This window comes from Centroberyx affinis, unplaced genomic scaffold (assembly GCF_046629955.1).
Source record: "Centroberyx affinis isolate AG114_WGS23_722 - 3 ecotype Tasmania unplaced genomic scaffold, CSIRO-AGI_Caff_v1 ptg002271l_1, whole genome shotgun sequence".
NCBI lineage: Eukaryota > Metazoa > Chordata > Actinopteri > Beryciformes > Berycidae > Centroberyx > Centroberyx affinis.
In genome coordinates, this window is record NW_027280556.1 from 33,343 (window position 1) to 55,319 (window position 21,977).

Consider the following 21,977-nt stretch of genomic DNA (forward strand, 5'->3'; position numbering starts at 1 on the left):
ATTGTTCTTGCTGCAGCAGTCAACAGTTGAGGCTTTACAACCGAAACTGTCACACTCACTCAAGGTATTTTCCAGGAGACTATGCCCTGGTTAAAAGAAAACCACAGTTTTTTATTTCTGCTGATTGACAGTGACACTGCAACAGAGCTACATATGACTCTTACAGGGAGCCCATTTTTTTACAAGCTCGTAAGCTCCATGGTTAAATCAGGGAAAGTCTAATTAAAACAATACCTCCTCGCTTTAATAGGCCTACTGTGTAATCTCCCATCTCACTCTAGATGCCATTAATAACTTTCTTTACACTTATGTAATTGTTTGTGCTCAACTTTTACCTTCTGATGTGGAATTGGACTTTATGTGCCAGATTTCTTGGAGCCAGTGTGATAGACTTTATAGAATTACTTAAGGCTCTTTGAAGTTTAAAAAAAACATTGGCTGGAGCTAAAACTGCCACAAGCAAGCAGACAGCCAAACTGGCCATGAACTGTTTGCACAGGATCTCCGAAGAATTATCCTTGACCTTACTAATTTAACTCGCTTAATGAATGCAAATAAAAGCAGGTGAAAAGTTCGCAGTGCTACACACACACACACACACACACACACACACACACACACACACACACACGCACACAATGTTACACATACCTCTTGTGAATTAGGGCTATTTTTATTCGACTTCAGTTATTTCAAACATGAAGAGTGAGCACAGTCATACAGTTAGGCCTGATCTAATAAAAGGAAAATCACTATGATACACAGTATACATCATATAATATTCCTATAGGCCTAGTGTATCTGGATACTCAGTGGTGAGTTTACAGTGACCTTATTGTATTTTTTTTAAATCTCCTATGCAATCACTATAATATCCCTTATATTACATATACTTTACAGTTTTGCTGTTATATTTGTATAGCGTCCTATTCATAATTTATTGAAGGAATACTGTTGTTCTTTTTTGTAAGGGCTTACCAGAAGGGTAAGAAATGTGAAAAAAAAAAAAAAAAAAAAAAAAAATATTGTTTAGATAATATTAGTTCATATTTAAATCTGCTTAAACGTTAAAAGACAACAACAAACATAATCATAACAACAATAATTCTTCTTCTTCTAATAATAATAATATTCAGTGTTAATCAATAGAGTATGGAGTCGTTGGGAGCTTCATAACAGTGACGAATAAAAGGACAAGGACAAGAACACAGAAGGCGAGGACGCAGCGTGCGGGGCGGTCCCAAACGTGACGCCACCGCGCAGGGCGTGACGTCGCGCGCGCCCCTTTCCTACCGGACAAATGCAGGAAGAGGTAAGTGTGCTGTTCTGCAATTCATCTTCCATGTGACCGACAAGACAACACGTTGTTGCAGCTCGCCTCGCCGCGTCGAGCTCGATATTCCACGCAGTAAACATCGAGGCGGTTGCTTCGACCTTCTGGGAAAATGTCTCGGGTAGTGAGCGGGGGAGAGTGTTGTTAGCTACGCGGTTACAAGCCGAAGAAACTGGGGGTTGCGAGTCAGAGAACAGCCTCCTGTAGCCGCTGAGCTGGCCCGGTGTTCTATTTAAAACAGTTTTACAAATACCAAGAAGCTGTATTTCTGAGAGTGTGCTACTATGGCGTCACTATAGGCGGTTATAGCATCCTTTGTACAGCATAGACTATCATATATGTAACGAATAGGCCACTTACTATACTCTATATTGGCCCCAGTGGCAAGCATTCATATACATATACATCATCACAAGGCGGTAGTGGACAGGTTTCTTTGCCTTAAATCATTTGTGCTAACACACAGGATTCCACCTTGCCACAATTCCTCAAATTGACTGAGGAATGAGCTTATAATCGAGATAGAAAATAATGCACTTAACAGTAGAAAAGTAGTAGAAAATGTGCTTGCAAACAGACACTTGTAAGTTCACATGAATGCTAAGCAGTCCAGTCCAGGCCCAGTCAGGCACCAGGTGAAAGCTATGCTCCCTTATTGATTTCACCTATTTAAATCCACTTGGGTTTCTAACAGGGGATATTAGAAATGAATGGGAGGAGACGGGGGGTAAAAGTAAAATACAGTATTTTCAAGCCAATATGAGGAAGGCCGGTCCTCCATTTATATTGTGTAGATTCTGCTGAATTCTGAGAGGGAGCCTACAGTACGCACCCTGCGAAAAGCTCCAAATGTCTTGAGCACTGTTGGACCTTTTCATTTGCCAGACTATTGTACACATCACAGCCCCGCTCTCCCCATCCACGCACGGAGAGATTAGCACATGTCCATGCGTCTGTAATTATAGCTGGAGTCTCTTTCAGTGGATCCTTAAATGATTAGCTTCCACATAAAGCCCGTGCTTGTGAAGTACAAGGGCACGACTCCCTCAATTAAAAGAAGGAAAGTCACTTCTCACTCATTTCACCGCTTTGAAACCTTAATCCGTGGAAAATGTGAGCTTTCTCCCCTTTTCTAATATGAGATCAAAGGAGTTATGAATAGCATTACACGTTCCTTGCCACGATGTGCGAAGCTGCTTAAATTTGCATTGTCAAAGTGAAAGGGCCTTCCATGAGAACACTGAATTAAAAGGTTTTTAGGACACAATATTAGTCAGTGTTTTTTTTTTTTTTCTCTCCGCTTGAGCTCTGATCCTCGTGTAATCATGCCAGTCTTGTGGCAGTCTTGATTTTGAGGAATATCTCTAATTCATTGCAGCAATGCGGAGAATAAAGAAAGAAGGAAAGAAAAAAAAAAAAAAGCCCTCAGATGTCCAAAGGTATTTTTAGACACATTAGGTATGTAACCTATTTCAGATGGGCCCTGCTGCTCCCAAGATGTTTCAATCATAAATAATTGATTCCTTTCAAGTTTCTCAGCACTCGTGACTTTTTATCGAAGCAAGGGGATAATGACATGTTTTATCAGCCTATTTTCCCTAAAATGATTCAGTTCCACCTGTGAATTTGTCTCCAGGCATTTTACATTCTTGATGTATCAATCTCCCCCTAACCAGACAGGAACAATAACCCTTTGATATCTAGGCCTCATAAAATTATAATTAACACACAGATTTGCAATGAATTTTTATGTATGCTGTTGGCACAGTCAAGGAACGCTATTCCTTTTTAAAAAAAGATTATTGTTTAGCATTTGCCTTTATCAGATGGTAGTGATAGAGAGTAGGGATGGGACGATATGCTTATGTCACGATACGATTCGATACAATGTAATAACTAAAAGTTCAATGACAACAAAGTCTGAGTGTGCAGAATGATGTTTATTTGTGAGCCACAGATCTTTCCAGCGATGGCATTGGCTCGCTTGAATGTAAACAACAATTTAAAAATGTCATTACAAAGTGACAATAATATAATTTGGAAACTGTGACAGTCAAGCATCTCATTTGTGATTACTACAGCAGAATAAAATGGAGCTAATGTCACAATTCTGCCCCACGATACGTATTGTCACATTTTTGTATCGCGATATATTGAATTTCGATTTAGCGTCCCATCCCTAGAAGAGAGACAGGAAAGACTGGGGAGAGAGAGAGAGGGGGAGGTTGACATGTGACGAAGGTCCCAGGCCGGACTCCAACCCAGGATGCCCCAGTGAACATCCATCTATAATCAACTTCATAGATAATTATAGGAGAGTTTCTGGATAGCGGTTGGTGTGTGCTGAACTTCGGTTTGCCGGTATTGGAGGAAATCACACAGGTTCCCCTCCGATCTCGTGTTAAGCAGGACTAAGCCCTCCAAGAGAACATATCAGAAGCAGCCTCCTCCCCGTCAGGCCCCATCCAAGATGATGACCCCCCCTCCTCCCATGACACACACACACACACACACACACACACACATACCCTGGTAGAAGCATGCGTGCACACAATCCCTGAATGGCTTTAGGGACCGAAAGGGAGGTGTCGGAGTCTGGCACGCACGCTTCAGCGATCTGTGCTTGTTGGCGGTCACCGAAATCCTATCCGGGGCCCGCGCCTCGCTCTGGCCCAGGGGCGCAGCGGGGGGGTAGAGCGGCTGGCGATGGCTTTAAAGTAATAATCGGTGACATTTTCATTTATTTAAATGTCCGTTTTGCCAGTAGTGATTCAATCTATAGCCGGTTTATGCATGCTTTTCCATTGGCTGTTCTAACAGTGGCAGGTAAAAACCCCCAAGTGATGCGTTTTACGTTTCGTCCGAAAAAAAACAAAAAACAGAAGAAGAACTGGGTAGTTAGTAGAGCTGCAACGATTAATCGATTAATCGATTAGTTGTCAACTATTAAATTAATCGCCAACTATTTTGATAATCGATTAATCGGTTTGAGTAATTTTTTAAGAAAAATAAGTAAAAATTCTCTGATTCCAGCTTCTTAAATGTGAATATTTTCTGGTTTCTTTCCTCCTCTATGACAGTAAACTGAATATCTTTGGGTTGTGGACAAAACAAGACATTTGAGGACGTCATCTTGGGCTTTGGGAAACACTGATCCACATTTTTCACCATTTTCTGACATTTTATAGACCAAACAACTAATCGATTAATCGAGAATGAAAATAATCGTTAGTTGCAGCTTCAGTAGTTAGCATGAGCAGCTATAGCCACCATGGCTGAACAGGCAAAGAAAAGAGCACCACCTACACAAACTTATCAAACATCAACAGAAAATCCAAGCTCCGCCCACACAGTTTGATTGACATGTGATCTCTGGGAAGTGCAGTGCAGAAACACCACAGCGATGAGGGTTTAGCACCAAAGATGGAGACCAAAAAAAAAAAAAAAAACACACCACAGCAATGAGCACTCAGCACCAAAGATGAAGACAAACATTTTGAAACAAATCTTGCGATTACCACTTTAATCACGATCGGCCCTCACTGTGGTGTCTTTGTGCATTTTAGTAAGGAAACGCTGGCTGCCTCCCCTCATGTTATCTGGGCCTATGTAAATGTGGCATTACTGCATGAAATCCCACTACACCTCGGGATATTTGTAATGCGCAACCCTGTGTGTACGTGTGTGTGTGTGTGTGTGTGTGTAGAGCAGTTACACCACAGTATCTTGAAACATTTTTTTTTACCATTAACATTCTTCCCTTCTCTCCATTATGTCAAGTGATTGATGATGAAAATAGTCCTGAAATAGAACAATCTTATTGGTTGACCAGGCCAGCAGAAGTGTGTGTTAACAGTGCTGAGATGATATTGGAAGTACAAAGTAGCAAATTTGCTGAGCCCACAACTTCAGGACAGCATTACCATCAGCCGCAGCGGCAGAAGAAAAAATTTCCAATATTTGCGACGAAAAATAAAATGTTCCAATAACATATTATTTTGTCTTGTTTCCAGACTAAAATGGAGAGTCAGTTCAGTGACTAAGCCTATCTGAACCTCCTCAGCCTGGTTGTGAGATGACTCGTCGGTGCACGCAGTGGCGTTTCAGCTGTTATTAATTCCTTAGTGGTACGACGAAGTGGGGATTCCCTGTCACACCAGTGTGTGTGTGGGGGGAGATTGATGACATTAACCCTTTGTTTCACATCATGTCGCCTTGGCGTGGAAAAGGTATCGACAGCCTTCCAAGTTTTGAAGCAGTGGGCGAAAGGTATAGGTGAGGCGAGGTTGCCCGTCAAAGGTCCGTCTGCAGCTGCGAAGCGGTAAGACTGGAATCCCCCGGGCTGACGGGGGTTAAGACTTTCGGTGATTAGCGGGGACTCTTTAATGATGTGTGTGGTGTTAGCCTGGTTGAGCTGTTCCATGGCTGGGCTGTGGTGTGATTTTCAACTTTTGCAGCAACCTTCCTGTTGTCAGAATGGTCACAGAAGCAGCTGAATGCCGGTGATGTCGGTAAATCTAGGCCTTGTCGCTTTCTCGTTTTCCACATCAGGTTTTGATTGTGTGCCATTCAAGAAATGTTTCGATTTTGCTACAATAGGCAACAATAGGCTACTATTCTCAATACGTTAACCTATGCTTAACCTAGGGTTGAAAAGCCATCACCCAGTTGAACCCTGCCATATCTGTCATCCACTAACAGTCAGCCGGCAATGTTTCGCCATGTCGAGCGAAAAAAAAAAAAAAAAAAGGATTGCACAGCTCATTTCATACTTGAGATATGACTTGCATTTAAGAGCTGGAGGGACCAAGATATTGACTGATTGAAAAGTCTGTGGGCGAATGCTGAGTGCTGCGAATACATTACTCCCCATTGTGGGCAGCTAAATGGAAGAATAAGATGGAGAACAGCGTGCGCCGTAGACGCGGACTGGAAATCATGGGGAGGGAATTCGCTGGAAGAGAGATTGCTCCAGAAAGCCCCGCGCCTCGTGCGTGTTTTGGGCGCTGCGAGGCCGCGGCTCCTTTCTCTCCGCTCCCTCGACCTCGCTTACTCTGCCTTTTCCACTTTGACAGGAACACTGAAGTGCGTAACAACATACAGCACACACACAAATAGACCTTATGATGGCATTTCTGGACACAAAATATCTTCCTATAAGCAGAAATTGCTACAGATTTTGAACTGTAGATAGAGGAATATGATTACTTTTTTTATTATTCTTTTGTCCCGCAGACAATTGCAGCACAAATCCAAGCAAATTTTCTGACTATCATTCCAAGCAGTGGTTTTGCCCATTTACCTACTCCTATTATGAAAAATAATATCTTGTCTATTCTTCTCTCAGAATTCGCCTTCCGTGAGCAGCGTGCTGCTGGTCGAGGCGTTTTACGGCGGATCCCACAAACAGCTCATTGACCTTCTGAAAGAGAGGGTGGAAGGCTGCGTGGCGTACACCCTGCCCGCAAAGAAATGGCACTGGAGGGCGAGGACCGCCGCCCTGCACTTCATGCAAGCCATCCCAGCCAGTTCCTCATACAGGTACTCCTGATCTGGTCCGCAGTAGGCTTTGACCTAGGGCTGGGCGATATGGACCAAAAATCATATCTCGGTATTTTTAGGCTGAATGGCGATACACGATATATATCTCGGTATTTTCTACGAAGTGGGCTAAATGTTCCGTTGTAAGTAGGGCTGGGCGATATGGACAAAATCAAGTATCACAATATTTTTGACCAAATACCTCAATATCGATATTGCGACAATATTGTAGGGATGACTATTGGTGCTTTCACAAAATATTTACACAATGAGATTTTTGATAAATAATCATCGGTAATGTGGATATAATGACTAAGTGGGTAAAGGCAAATAATAGAACAGCTAGAACAGTCTGGTAAGTTCAGAAAATGACATCACTTTACTATAATGCAGCCTTTAAAACCAGGGAAAGACACTTATGCCATATCACGATATTACCATATCCAAAACCTAAGACAATATCTAGTCTCATATCACGATATCGATATAATATTGATATATCGCCCAGCCCTACTTTGACCGATCTGGATTTTTGAAAGCAGACACCAGTACTGACAGTTTTGAGCTACTGATTGCCAAAAAAATGTATGCATTACGTGAGCTTAGAATTATAAGGTTCTATCTGCCTTCAGGATAATTCTGAGATATTGAGCTTCAAAATGTTCAGCATCCATTGAGTTAAATGGAGATGGGTCCTTTTGTTTTAGAAATTACAGACTCAAAAATTATTATTTTCAAAAAATAACACCACACATATGTCAACAGGCACTCATAGAATAGGTTCATGTGACTAACTCGGTTTTGACAAAAAGGTCAGATAGAACCTTATAATACCAAGGTCACGATTATGTATTCAGTGTTCCCCCCCCAAAATTGTATTCTTCTCAAGGAGGAAAGGCCTCGTAAACAGCATTTAGATCATCGTGGGATATTAAAACTCTCAAGCCATAGCAATGATTTTTTTTAGTATGGGAGATGTACTGTATTTGGTCATTTCCAGGTCTGGGAAAGTGTTGGAATTGGACAAAAAGTCTGGAAAAGTATGAAGCAAAATATATAATTTCCTACAGTCACAGAGTTACACAGTTACTTCACATGTTTTGTTGTGAAGAATAATCTTCAGCTGTAGTGTGATATGTCCTAGTTGACATTTTGTGAGCTTGGAATTATAAGGTTCTATCTGGGTGGAGTCCAGTTCTGAGATATCGAGCATCAAAGATTTGACATACCAGCTGGCAAACCTGAAAATAAAAAAACCTAGAAATAATACTACATAAGCATAAAGATTCAAAGATCAGGAATATGTGCTTAAAATAAAAGACAGATAGAACCTTATAATTACAAGCTCACGATTCGTCATTGTCAAGCTACTGTCAGGAAGCATCATTTTCAACACAGTTCAAAATCAATAATCCAGCCAAGAAATAGAAGTTTGGAAAAAGTCTTGAATTTTAAACTAACAAAAAAAAAAAAAAAAAAAGTAGGAACCCTGAATGTGTTAGCAGCTCCTTAGGCAGGTTTCAGTGCAGGACACCCCTGAAGCTGTTGAGTAAAATCAAACGGCAAAATTACTATTGCAGCTGACATGTTGTCACAGTCCAAGTTGCTGTGTGTTTCCGCCATATTGTGAATGTTTAGTTTTACACCAGAAGTGAGAAGGGAATTCTCGTTCTTGGGCTGTACAGCGGAATCGGGTGAATACAAAATATAAATCTTTCTAAAACGCTGAAATCTGACAAACCGTCATGTCTCCGACTTATACAAAATCGATCATTCATAGACAGAGATTGCTGAAAGGCCCGCAGTCTCTCACACACTCCATGTCCGTGTAGTATTGTGTGTTTTTTTTCTGACATCAGAGGGGAAGGACCTACGCTCGGCTGACTCATTCTCAGATTGTGTTTTAAAAGCAAAACAATAATTCACCGTTTCACTGCGCAAGGCCCTTATCTTCCCTCTCAGTTTTGAAGAAGTCTTTAGTCCTGAAGCGCTCAGAGCGTAGGCCTCCAGAGAGCTGGGACACATTAGGTGATCTAATATGTCGGCACAATAGAAACTCCCGAGTGGCTCACTAGATCTCTCGCTGCGTACTGTGATCAAACACTCATCTCAGAAATTAGACCACATATACTGAAACTTAATGTACCCACTCCCACTCCCAAATTATTCTTTTTTTTTTAAATTCTTTTTGTTGACAGTGTGTGACGTTTTTATTATATAACGTGTGACCGTTGGACATTTCCAAAGGGAGTTATCAGTTCAGTTCAGTTCAGTTTATTCACAAATCAGTTAAAATACAAGTACAATCATATGAGACATAATGGAGATATGTGTATATGGGACACCCTGATAAGCTATCTGAAGCTTGAGAAAAGGGGCCCAGACACTAAGCAGATAGTATTTAAAATATATGCTTACTACTACTAACTCTAGATTTGAAAAAGTGCATGTATTATACAATAACACAACCTACAAAACACCTAAGACTAACCTAAGACTCTAAAAAGTACTACTAAATGGTCCTAAGACATTTATTCCATCAGTCTAAACATTGATTAAATAGGTATCATTTACAGTCTAGGTGTTTCGTGTTCATTATATCTCCATATCATTGTGGGGTAAAAGGAATTATTTCTTAGCACTTTGACATGCCAAATAATGCTGAATAAATTTTTTAAAAAGTTATTTATGGGTTATAATTTAGATAGCTTTTCATAGGTAAACTAGCCCATTTACAAGAACTTCGTAATGGAAATCAATGGCTCGTATCTACCCACATGTACACACACACACACACACACACAAATGTTGTGTAACCTACTTGTCTGATTTGAATCCCGCTTTGTCATCTCTGAAACAGCAGCGCATCGAGCTGAGAGAGAGAGACAGTGGGCGAGGATCAGTATCGTGTACAGTAGAGTGGAATTCCAACGCGAAAAGGTCAGAGTTCAGCAGTCAGGGCGAGGAGACAGGTAGAGGAGTCAAGTCAGTAGTGAGTGGAGCGAAGAATGCTGCTGAATGGTGCTGTGGCCCGTGGAACGCAACGCCATGACACAGGAGCGCAGTGTAATACAGTGGTGAAATACGGATATATGATGTGTATGTAGACTGTAAAAGAAAACTTATTGTTTCAGCTTAAAAAAGTTAGTGTCCGTGCTGCCTTAAAATTGTGAGTTGACTGAAGTAGTGCTGAATAGTTCGGTCAAAGATCATTAGTTAGTTCTTCCAATGTAGAAAAGCTAACTGAGTGAATTTAAGACAATAAGTTCACTCAACACATGTCTAGTCATGCTGATTCGTGTTTCCAAGTTGAATGCAATAACTGATGAACTGAAATCCAGTGTTATTTATTTTTTCACAGGGTTTGCTTGGTTTGAGTTCCTCTTGTATCACATGATTAATACACAGCTCAGCATATAGTCTGCAGCTGCAATACACTTACTTGTAGTGGATTGTACTTGCCATGTGCATCAGAGAGAAACTTACTTCATTGTGAATTCCCAGATACATAGATAAGATAGATAGTAGATTTTATCATGGTTTTGTATTTATTTATTTTCTTTTTATCAGAAATTGACCTATGATTCACAAAACACACATACATAACAAGTCTCTATCCTGTAACTTCATTCAAACCAGAAGAAGGAAGAGTTTCTGGAGAGTTAAACCGAATGCAATGCATACTGGGAAGTCTGCTAATAAACTAACAGTGTTGAGTTTAGTGAATGCTTTAACTCACAATTTTAAGTCACAAGATGTGAACTCATGATTTTAAGTAATGAAGCTCATAACTAGCACTTTTAAGTTGAAATTGACAAACACATCTATATACATTGTGTTAATGGATAAAGATGAGTTGATTTCACTAAATTGCACTATGAGTTTTTACAGTGTAAGCAAGTAAGTAAAATTTTATTTATATAGCACCTTTCAAAACCTAGGTTACAAAGTGTTATACAAAAGAATAAAAGGTTAAAAGAACAAACGATGAGATTTAACAACTTTACAACAACAAAGCAACAACAGTTAAAGGCATCACAAATCAAAATCGTGCACATGATCAAAAAAGATAGGTCTTCAACTAGGCATGGGACGATATGAAAATTTCATGTCACGATTATCCTGGCCAAAATAATTGCGATTCACGATATTATCCTGATAATCATCAAAATATGCTTAAAACTCTTAAAATGGCACTAAAACATACTGGAATCACTTTACCTTACATTTTGTTAAGAAAGTAATATTTTTATTGCATCATAGGACACATATCTTTTTTTTGTGAACATCCTTTTTAGTGAAAAACAAACAAGGACAGATTCAGACTCTCGTCAACACCCAGCAGGTAATCACAATGAGAGAAAAAAATCCATTAATAAAAAGAATCTACCTATCAACCTGATATCCAAGCATTCACATGGTTCAATTAGTTATGTGTTGTAAATGCACAGTGAATGAATAACTTGTTTTATTTTCAGATCACACAGACAGAGGTACAGCAAGGACAGCAGAATGAATGCAAAAAAAAGTACATTAGTAGGGTTAACCCTAACCTGTACGTTAGTGAGCTTAGACAGCTTTTTTTTTTGAGGATATTCACGCTCATGTGAGGATATTCACGGTTATCCCGATTTTTATCACGATAAAAGATCAAATCTTATATCCTCCCATCCCTATCTTCAACTGTGACTTAAAACACCCAAGAGAGTTAGCTGAACTGAGAATGTAATCATGTGAATAAAAAGAAGTTTCTACATTCGCCTGTTGCTTTTTATTTTTTTCCCATAACATCTTGTCTTTTTTATCTTCTCTTCCGTCTGTGTTATAGAAAGTAAGAACTTGGCACGTTTCAAATCTGGAAAACAATTAGTACATTTAATTACGAGAGAGGTTAAAGCGAATGTTCTGTCACTCCGTCTCCCGCTATGGATTCCTTTAAGTAAGTGCTGCAGGTTTGAACGTCTAATTCTTAACTACACAGGATGTCCCTTTGGACTATTCTTGGCAGGGAGAAAGGTAAAAATAGAGAATTCTCATCTGGTTTGAGTCAAGAGCGCCGCATTACCGAGGAGTTTAGAGGGTGAGGGTGATTTCTGTTACATGTAGTCCTGCAGGCCTCTTTTAGGTTTGATCGAAGGCCCGAGCGGGGCCAGGAAATTGGGCTAATCCCAGGTCTGAAAGGCACGCAGGGGGACGTGATCTTAGCGATGGCTCGTGGACCAGCCACATCAAAGCGGCTCGCTCGTGGGTTTCAAAAAAAAAAAAAGAAGAAAAAAAGTGGGACTGGCTGAGTGATGAAGGGCTGAGCCAAGGTTTGAAGTGGAGGATAGGGGATGGGGTCACTTAGGGAGATGCAGAGCTTCAAAGGCTCTTCTCTTGAGCACACAACAGTAAGAGTGTGGCACGGTGGAGCCAGAGATGTGTGATGCGGCTGCAGAGAGGAGGACGGGGCCGCTGTGTGTGATGTCACATCATCTTACAGGGTGTCAAAGAGATGGGCAAGGCTGTATGGAGCGCCCACGGGGAAAAGAACTAGTCCTGTTGGTCCAAATAATGGTCTAAATAATAACCGTGTGTTTCATATGCGGGGACGACTGAGAGGTTTGGGTCGATGAAAATCTAACCAAGCTGATTGAACAGGAATACAGGAATAGATGGACACTGTTAGGCTTCATTATCCTGACACAATTTTGCTAAGTAAGGGAATTATTGTATTTAATGTTGGCAAGGCGTTTCTGTACTGGAAAACTAACTTTTTCATCCGCTGAATACAACATCTGGTGAATTTCAAAAACCATGTGTGACCGCCACTCTCTTACCATTCAGTTTGTTTTTTAGAATTGAAAAGGACCTCCAAATGATGCTTTGTTACTGACTAATTCAAAGAATTCCCAAGTGTAAAGAGATTTCAGGAGATGTAACCTGGCTGTCTCAACAGAATTGAATAGACATGGTTAATCTCTGTGCTGTTTTGAACTGGGACCTGAACATTTTATCACTGATACATCTGATTGATTCTGGCCAGCTATCTACAGTAATAGCCTAGTTGTAAACACAGCTGATTCGCGCACTAGTAGGGCTGGGCGATATGGTTGAAATCAATATCATGATAATCGTAAGGATTTTTCTCCATATCAATATATATCACAATATGGTTCATGTATGCAAAATCACATTAAATAATCAAATGAATGTTCATCTCATTGAACCGAATGGTAATGTTAGGTGTGATGTCAAACAAAACAGAAATATTCAAATAATATTCCTACCATACCTCATTTTATGAGAGTTTTTAAGTAAAATTTGCTTGTCATCATCAATTTAGACAGCAGAAATGTGTGTCACGATATCAAAATATCTTCATATCATCACCATATGATTCCACTGAAAGACGATAAACGATAATATTGAATTATCTCCCAGCCCTACGCACTAGCTAAGGTGAGTAGAAGCTAGCGTAAGCAGTGTCTAGAGGTCATTATGTTAACATTAGCATTGGTTGCTTAGCTAAATTAGCCTGCTAGCTAGTTGGCTACCTAGCTAGAGACTAGGCCTAAAGACAAGACAGTTGACTGTGTCACAGTAACCTACATTTGGAAACAAATCCACCTCATTAGACCAGTGGTTCTCAACGTGGGGTCCGGGGACCACCAGGGGTCCTTGAGGGGGTTCCAGGGGGGTCCATTGTTAAACTTCACTATTATTTCATTTACAAGAAATTCACACAATTAGAGAATGTAGAAGAATGACTGTTTTGATCATAGTTTCTTTGTTATCTCTCTACCTAAAATACAGATAGTCTTGGAATTCTGGACAAAATCATATCTGACAATACAAATATTCTCAGATTTGGGTCTGAGAGACAAAATCTCATCAAATGGGGGTCCGTGGTTCTAATGTGGACTAAATTAGGGGTCCTTGATAGGAAAATGAAAAAGGTTGAGAATCACTGCATTAGACTGTTCAGTTTTACTGAGAATGTTACTGAATGGATCTACAGCCACACCACAACAAGCTTTTTCAGCTAGCTCTCTGTTTCTAGCCTGGTTGATTTAGACAATATATTTAGACATTATTAACCAACAGCCAATTATCCAGTGGACCTCAGTGATGCAGCTATGACTTCTGGGAGATTAGTGACACAAGTGCAAAGCCTCTATTGTTAGCTTTGCCAGTATTTTGATGGTGTCTGTTGTTAATTTTCCGACTATTAAAGCCGCATTTCTAACTCTGCTCCCCACGCAGGGTCCTGTTTACCAGCTCTGTTCTTAACCTGTGTGAGCTGGTGGCCCTGCGCCCTGACCTGGCCAGCCTGAAGAAGGTCCTCTATTTCCATGAGAACCAGCTGGTCTATCCTGTCCGCAAGGACCAGGAGAGAGACTTCCAGTACGGCTACAACCAGGTCCTCTCATGGTAAAGATGGGTCCAAAAGTGGGGGCATACATAGTGAAAGTAGGCTGTTTAGTTTTGGGTATATCCATTATAATAATGTAAGTATGCCTTAAGCTGTATTAAGCTAAAAAAAAAAAAATAGATGTCAAAGCAGAGCTGTCCCAAGTAACAATGAGGAGCAATAAGCAATAAAAATTAAGCATACGCATAATTACCCTATTTGTTTGTACACAGAGAAAAGAAACACTACTCAACTGTAATAGTTTGTCTTAATGAGCATGTCAGGGCACACATGATTGGTTAATTACCGTGGCCCTACATGATGCTCTCTGGGTAATTGAAGTCACTCTTGTCGAGCGACGGCATTGTCATTAATCAGGGGGCTAACAGTAAAGAGAGGCACTCTAAAAGAAAACTGATTGTTGTTGATCTGCATAGGGCAACATGTCAATAACTCAGCTCTGCACAACCCACTCCATCTACTTTAATGTCATTAAGCCAGTCAAATATGGCAGCATTAAATAATATGCTACTCAAAGCGAATGGATCATTAAGAGACGTTTGATTGGATTGAAGCCAGATTGCTTTGCTAATTTGAATTATAATGCAGCCTGCCTTTATAATGAAAGAGAATGGGTCCCATTTAAAGCCACTGATGAACAGTGCAGCGCCAAATAACTCTTAGTAAGACACCAGAGTCTGCCAAATGAAGGGTGCTGCAGCGGTAGCACTCTCAGCACACCCTGTTCCTCATCCCCCCCCCCCTCTCTCCTGTCCTCCCATGCAGCTTGGTGGCAGATGTGGTGGTGTTCAACTCCTCTTTCAACATGGAGTCCTTCCTGTCCTCCGTCGCCTCCTTCATGAAGAGGATGCCCGACCACCGGCCCAAAGACCTGGACGAGCTCATCCGCCCAAAGTGTCTGGTCCTCTACTTCCCCCTCCAATTCCCCGATGTCACAAGGTCAGTGTCATCATCCCTGGCTTCAGTCATTTGCCTTCGAGGGATAACCGGGCCACTGATTAAAGAAAGCGCGAGGTTGGTTGCTTAATCCGGCCCCGAGAGCTGATAGTTCGGGAGGCATGGTTAATGGCAATCTGCAGAGTTGTGTTAGAAGTGTAGATTAGAACGGACACAGTTTTAATAACTTGTTCCCATGGGACCCATCACTGTCCTCCTGTTGTGTGTATACAGTAACACCGATATAGTTGATTAATGGGGAAATCTGTAAACTTGGCATGAGATGGTCAGAGGCTGATGGCTAAATGAAGAAGGCTGCTCTCCTTCATCTGAAGAGCTAATTTAATTTTAGCACTCTACATTTTGTCATTTACTCTCTCCCTTGTATTTGATTACTCAAATCATATGGGAATATATTGCTTATCTGATAATACCGTTTGATTAAGTGTTGCCCTTCACTTCAGTTACTTCTTCTAATACGTATCTAAATAGAATTACACGCACATAGGAGTTGCAAAACAACTGTCATTGTGGATCGATTGGATCCAGGTCCGTCTTTATAAACTGTTGTCTCGGATCGGTGAAGAGGGGTGGTACATTTTTATTGCTCTGTTCCAAAACAATGCGCTGCGAAGCAGTCCGCCGTGCTGCAGCGAGGCTCTGTTTCCCATTAGAGTCCAAATTAACAGCAGCCACATCTTCACATGAAAGCAACAACATGACACAGTTGGGATTAGAATATTAGCATTGAAACGCGAAAGATTTTAAGGCTAAATCTGATCGAGATTATTGGTAAAACCGGTAAGTGCAGCCCACCATCGGTGTCCCTATTTAGATCCTCTTTTGCCATATCATGGTATAGGATTTGAAAGAAAAACCACAATGCCCGTTTTTTTTTGACTGCACGGCATTTATTCAATGAAAATTCATAAACACATGAAGCAATTTTTCAGCAATTTTGGCCGCTTTCTTTCATGCCTTGCCATTCTCAGGGGTGACCGAATACAGAGGGAAAGATGAAAGGAGTCTCAGCAGCTCACCCAAGTGCACATATTGTTCTGAGCATACTCTTGTGGCGTATTATAGCTAATTATTTAGGCCTAGTCCCCCCGAGGAGTTGCCTGTCCATGAAACTTGTGTGCGAGAGTGTTTGTGTGACCCTGCCTGCAGTAATTGTGTCACACAGGCTTTATTTTATGGCCTTCCCTAGTAGAGGGGAGTGAGTGTGTTACATGAAGCGAGTCAACTCTGATATGCACTGGATGCCCCCCCCCCCTCCCCCCCTCCCCCCCTCCACCCCAATTCCTTCCCCTCAACACTGACATGTTTAAGCTTTCAGCACCATGAGCGTGACTTTGAGTACTTCGAGACTTAAGAATGTAGAGGGAAATTCGGGATTTTATTCTACGTTTTCAGTGCGACGCACATATTAAGTATTTTCCCTTCTTATTAGTAAGTTGAAGGTAACAACACTTAGGACTGTATGTGCTGCTAATTCCGCGCGAGTATGTTTGTGTGGACCGCTACATGTTTTCATGTGTATTCGCCTGGGTTAAGAAATACTGAAAGTGAGCTGCCATGGATGACGCAGGCCTCTTGCCCAGAGTGTTTTTCAGCTCATTTTCAGATGGTAATTTGCCTGATCCAAAGCAAACTCACAGAGTGTAAGTAAGCGATTATATGCATGGCCGACAATCCCTCAACATGCCTGCGGTCCTTTTCCAAACACAGTTAGTCCAGCTCTTTGAAAATATAAAACGCTCAGAGAAGCAAACGGGGAGGGAGGGTGGGGGGTGGGGGGGGGGGGGAATACCAGATGATTTTTCTGCATAGGTATTTATATGTCGCCTGCTCTCTGTAACGTCTTCCTGATCCGAGCGTTCAAATCGAGGTGGGATTGGGGCAGAAATGCTGCCAGCCCAAATGAACAAAACTAAAAAAAAAAAAAAAAAAAAAAGCTTCTTTTTGGGAAGTCTGGGCTTTCTGAATGCAGCGAGGCGCTCTTTGTGGTCGGTGTGTTTGTGGTATCCATCTATCAATCGGCTTTTGAGGGGTGGACTTTTGTAATTTAATAGCGATTGACCTGAGCCAGCAGAAACCTGCGGTGGGAGACAAAGCCATCACATTTATCATGGGCGAGCAGCAGGACATTGACTTTCTTTGAGTATTGTCAATCTGCTGGTATGGTATAGAGGGTGGGGAACGCGGAGGGTAATCAAATCAATGCGGACCACCACGTGATCAGCAGGTGCCGAATTCTGGCAAGCTCTGGGACCCCACTGCCTTTTCACATTCACCCCCGGTTCCTCCGCCGCCTTTGTGCAGTTGTCAGGCAACGTGTGTTTCTTTTGCCTCAGGAGGTGAACACAGTCAGGTGTTGAAAGTAGAGGTTGATTAGATTAATCTTGATTAGGGTTTTTGTTGCTTCACTCTCCCACAAAAATATTTGCCTTAAAGAGCTTTGATGATGATGGATCTGAATCTGCTGGGGTTTTTTTATGGCAGGAAAGCCCTGCATTGTTGAGGCCGGAGACAAAGGGAGTCCTCCTATGTGTTGCGAGTGCTGTGTTCCTGAATTGAAAGGATATATAAATGCAGGTCTCAGCTTCAAACTTAAAAGGGTTGCACTTCTGTTTTTTTTTTAGACCTCCTCTTTGATGGCCGGTTTTCATTAAATCTCTTAACTCGCTGCAGATAACTGAAGCTACTTTTAAGTTGATTAGGAAAAGGTTCTTTCTTTGGCTACTTTTAAAAGCCATTGATGTGGCTCCTCGCGAAGCAGTCAGTCAGCTCAGGTCTCAGTGTGATTGACTCCTGGAACGAGGCTGCCTGGAGCAGATGGCAGGATATCCTGTTTGAAACGTTCCTTTGAGAAGTTCAAATGCAACTGGACGTCTTTCCAACAAGATGAAGATGGTAAACTGGAGAACAAATCAAGATGTTTCTTGCCCACAGAGCCCATGAAATTTGCTGGTATCATATTATAGATTTATATCAATAAATATGAGTGTTGCTAGATGAGGACGCATAAGTTAGAAGGAAACATTTTAATGTATATCTCTGACAGCAGAGAAGGGTGTTCCATTGCTTTCTGGCTGATTTTTAAAGAGCGAGTGTGGAATCGTCTACTGTAAGATAAATAGTGAGGAAAAGCCCACCCCTGAAGTGCTCAAGGTTTTCCAGATTATAGACCGGACATCTGAAGGCATTTCTTGCCACGTGTGCTCAGTTGCCCCAAAGACTGTGAACTAATTGGAAACATTAACGCAATGGGGCAGAAGAATTTGATACACAAAGCTGTGTCCATGCTTGTGGGGAAAATACCGTTTTTTAAATAGTTATAATTTGTTTCAGGTTTTTTTGTTTTTTTTTGTTTTTTCAGGTGGATTTGGAGCTACACTCTTTTAATCAGCTATTTCATACATAATGACGTGGTTATTTCTGTTTGATTTTTACCAGTTTTACAGTTTTTTCCACTGTTGTGTACAGCATTTTACATTCTAATCTGGACAATGACACCGGTTTGCGGACTCGCCTTCCCTAACCTTTTTGCGGGGGTGGAGGGGGGTGGGGGGGGGAGGTTAAATTCCCTGTCACCATTTGGCACCCTGAGCCTCTCATCCTCAGAAGGCCGGACACTCATCTCGAAAATCTCACTCTTTGATTACTTCCAAGTGACCAGTAGACGGCCGGCGAGGCTGCGGGCTCGGGGCGGGCTTGATGAGGACGGGGGAAGCCTGCTCTCCTAATCACACCACCCAAGTCTTAAGCTCATCGGAGACATGATGAAAACAGCTGTTGGCCACCTTTTTTTTTTTTTTTCTTTTTCGCTCACTTGACGTCACACCTCCAGCCCCGTAATCCCTCAGCGGCCGCGTCCAATATCATCTGTCGCGTCCGCTGGAATCTGTAGGTTACGGGATTGTATGGAACAAACACGCTATAGGGGCTCACTGGAAGGACTGTTGCCTGTCTACGTTGAAACTTGAGGTACGGCGGTGCCTCGGCTTTCAGACGCTCGTGTGCCAGGAACAACCACAATTGGGTCCATATGGCACTTTGAAGTTCAGGGAACTAACTGTGATGAATAGGAATGAATTAAGGATCAAACTCCGCATTGGTGATTTGTCCTTAATACCAAACTTCAGCTAACACACACTGGCGTCTATTCAGTGATGACATAATCAAGAAAAACGAGTGTTTTCAAAACACGGCTACGCAACTGAATAATCCCATCAGTGGGGAGGTTTCGTTTGTTCAAGCCAAATATGAGTAGAATCGGGCCTGCGGGACTTGGGTCCAGTCTCAAGACCACTTTTCTAACAGTTTGGTCTCAGTTTTCCACCTACTTTGACTTGGACTTGTCTTGATCTCGCGCACTATTGGTTGTTGACCTTTTCCCACCTATATAAAAAATTTAATAATTGGGTAATTTTATCGATGTTTGATTCATTTTATCCCCAGCACTACAAACAGTTTAAAGGATTTCACCTCTACAAACCTGTGTACTAAGTCCAAATCCTGTGGAATCCTATAGATCTGTTCATGCTTTAGAAACTCCTTAATTATTATTTTTACATTATGAAAGACTGTTTATTGCCTGTTTTAGTCGTGGTCTTGAATAGAACTCGATTTGCTCTGGTCTCGGTCTCGATTTGGTCTCGAACTCAACTTGACCTGGTCTTGGAATCGACTTGGACTCGACTAAGGTGGTTTTAACTACAGACCCGAGTAGAATTTTAAAAGAAATCAACAATTTCTTCCTCACCTTCAACACAGGCACTGAGTATTAGGTATTGACTGTCATTAAGAATACATTTTTATAACTGTCCACAGTTTACTCAAATGCAGGCTGAATTTACAAGTAAGCAGTTCTGACCCTAACAATGACTGGAATGGTACAGACAGCAGAAGGTGATTTAATGCTAACTTCCATGTAGGTATGTAAGTCCCACATCTCTGACCTGAGGTGGCTTTGAGTTCCCTCCACTTTTTTCCTCCTCCTCATTGTTTTAAATGTTTATGAAAGGCCTCAAATGAGATTCATCCCTCATTCAGATGCAGAAAGAAAATGACAAGCATGTAACCATGGCTGGTTCGCAGTGAATGACATCATGGGATACATGGGGGGCTTTAATTGGAACAGAATGACTTCTGAGGCTGGTCTCTGGAGATCGACGGTGCCGCGTGTGTACAACGAATGCGCTACGTTTATTCAGTGTTCCAAGCAAATAAAATAATAATCTTTTGCCAAAACATGCTCACATAATCTGTGGTTCCCTGAGAATTTTTCTGGCAGCGGAGGGCCAACAGTAATTTTGGTTCTGGGACCCAAGTTTTTGCTTGGTTTCTGTCCCAGAATCAGTCCTAGTACCTGTTGCAATTCAAAATGGTTATTTGGATATTATTTCTTGCCATATGGGCAACTGCAGTGTAGTCATAATGCATTTGTTTGATGTGGTTAAGCAAGAGCGGCAGATGAATTTCTATTGTCTGTCATTTTTGTGAAAGTGTGGCCAAATTTCTAACAGTGGTGGGCTGCTGCTGCTGAACGGATATACAGAAATATACATTATCTGATATTGTGTTGAAAGTCGAGGCCACTGAGTATCAGCTGCTTTATTTTACTTGCAGTGCATTGTGGGTTTTCCTATATATCATCTTATTTTTGCAACAAACTAAATCCCCTACATGCACGGCACTTGGGGATTTATATGTCCCAGCTCAACCTGGAGAGAAAATATTGAAAAAGGCAGGTTATATTTGGTGTATTTTCAGGATATTACAGATCCACGCCGCACAGCAGATGCCTGGGCTTCTCTGGCCTGAGAATAATCTGCTCGGTCCTGATGTCACATTTTGCCAGCCATATGCATATTACATCATTTCATCTTATCCCCCCCACCCCCCTACCCCCATAACCACTACAAAAAATAAGACAATTTCGTTCACTTTGAGCACTCTCGAGCGTTCGCCTTCTCCCGACGAGACTGAAGGCGAAGAGCGTCCCGGCTCCCCTTTCCGCCTTAATCTGCGTCTAAGTCAGAACACTCCTCGGGAATTCCCCCGTAGGCCGTCTGACCACGGCCTCTGACGGCCACGCCACAACGAGTGGACCGGAGTCCCTGCTGGAAGTGCCGCCGAGTCGACTCGGGAGAGCGGACCCGCGATCGCTTCTGACTAAAGGGTCAGCTCATAATGACTGTAATGTAGATCTTAATGTGCTTTAATGACCTGCTCAGTCCGCGCCACCGAGACCTTCCACCGGACTGACTGGCCCTCGTCAAGGAAGCACCATCAGCGGCATTAAATGGCGGCGATTTGGAGCTTTATGCTGATGAGATTGTTTTGAAGTGATGCCCCTGGGACAGTAACCTCAATGCTTAAAACCTTTGGATGCTTCCCTTTACTCTGACCTAACAAAAGCCGGGGCAATTTCCACCCCGAGGGCTGAAGAGCAGGGATCCTCGACCGGACCACCTTAGCAGTGGCTGAACCTCGCTGTCACGAACATTGCTTTTGTTCAGCCACTTACTTCTATTCAGTGCTGACCTGATATTATGCCTGTTACTGTAGGCTCTCACAAGAATAAGGAACCTCTATTAGTTTTAGATGAATTCATATTTTAGGATTTTTTTAGGAATTAATTCAATGTTTATATGGGATGTGGGTAAAATTACGTCTGACCCTCTTTTCGAGTAGCATATATTTTCATTTTAGGTAGCATGAAGCAAGCCTAACCCAATTATTCAG

General features: G+C 41.7%; 1 protein-coding gene across 1 annotated transcript in view; it reads left to right on the forward strand.

Annotated features, from left to right (window-relative positions):
• The first annotated feature begins 1,298 nt into the window (after positions 1–1,298).
• Positions 1,299–21,977, forward strand: part of LOC139655476 (tRNA-queuosine alpha-mannosyltransferase-like) — a 41,295-nt gene continuing 20,616 nt past the window's right edge. The window contains exons 1-4 of the mRNA XM_071532895.1: positions 1,299–1,312; positions 6,681–6,874; positions 14,120–14,287; positions 15,054–15,227. Of these exons, the coding sequence (XP_071388996.1) occupies positions 1,301–1,312; positions 6,681–6,874; positions 14,120–14,287; positions 15,054–15,227 (548 nt within the window). The 5' untranslated portion in view covers positions 1,299–1,300. The remainder of the gene's footprint in view (positions 1,313–6,680; positions 6,875–14,119; positions 14,288–15,053; positions 15,228–21,977) is intronic.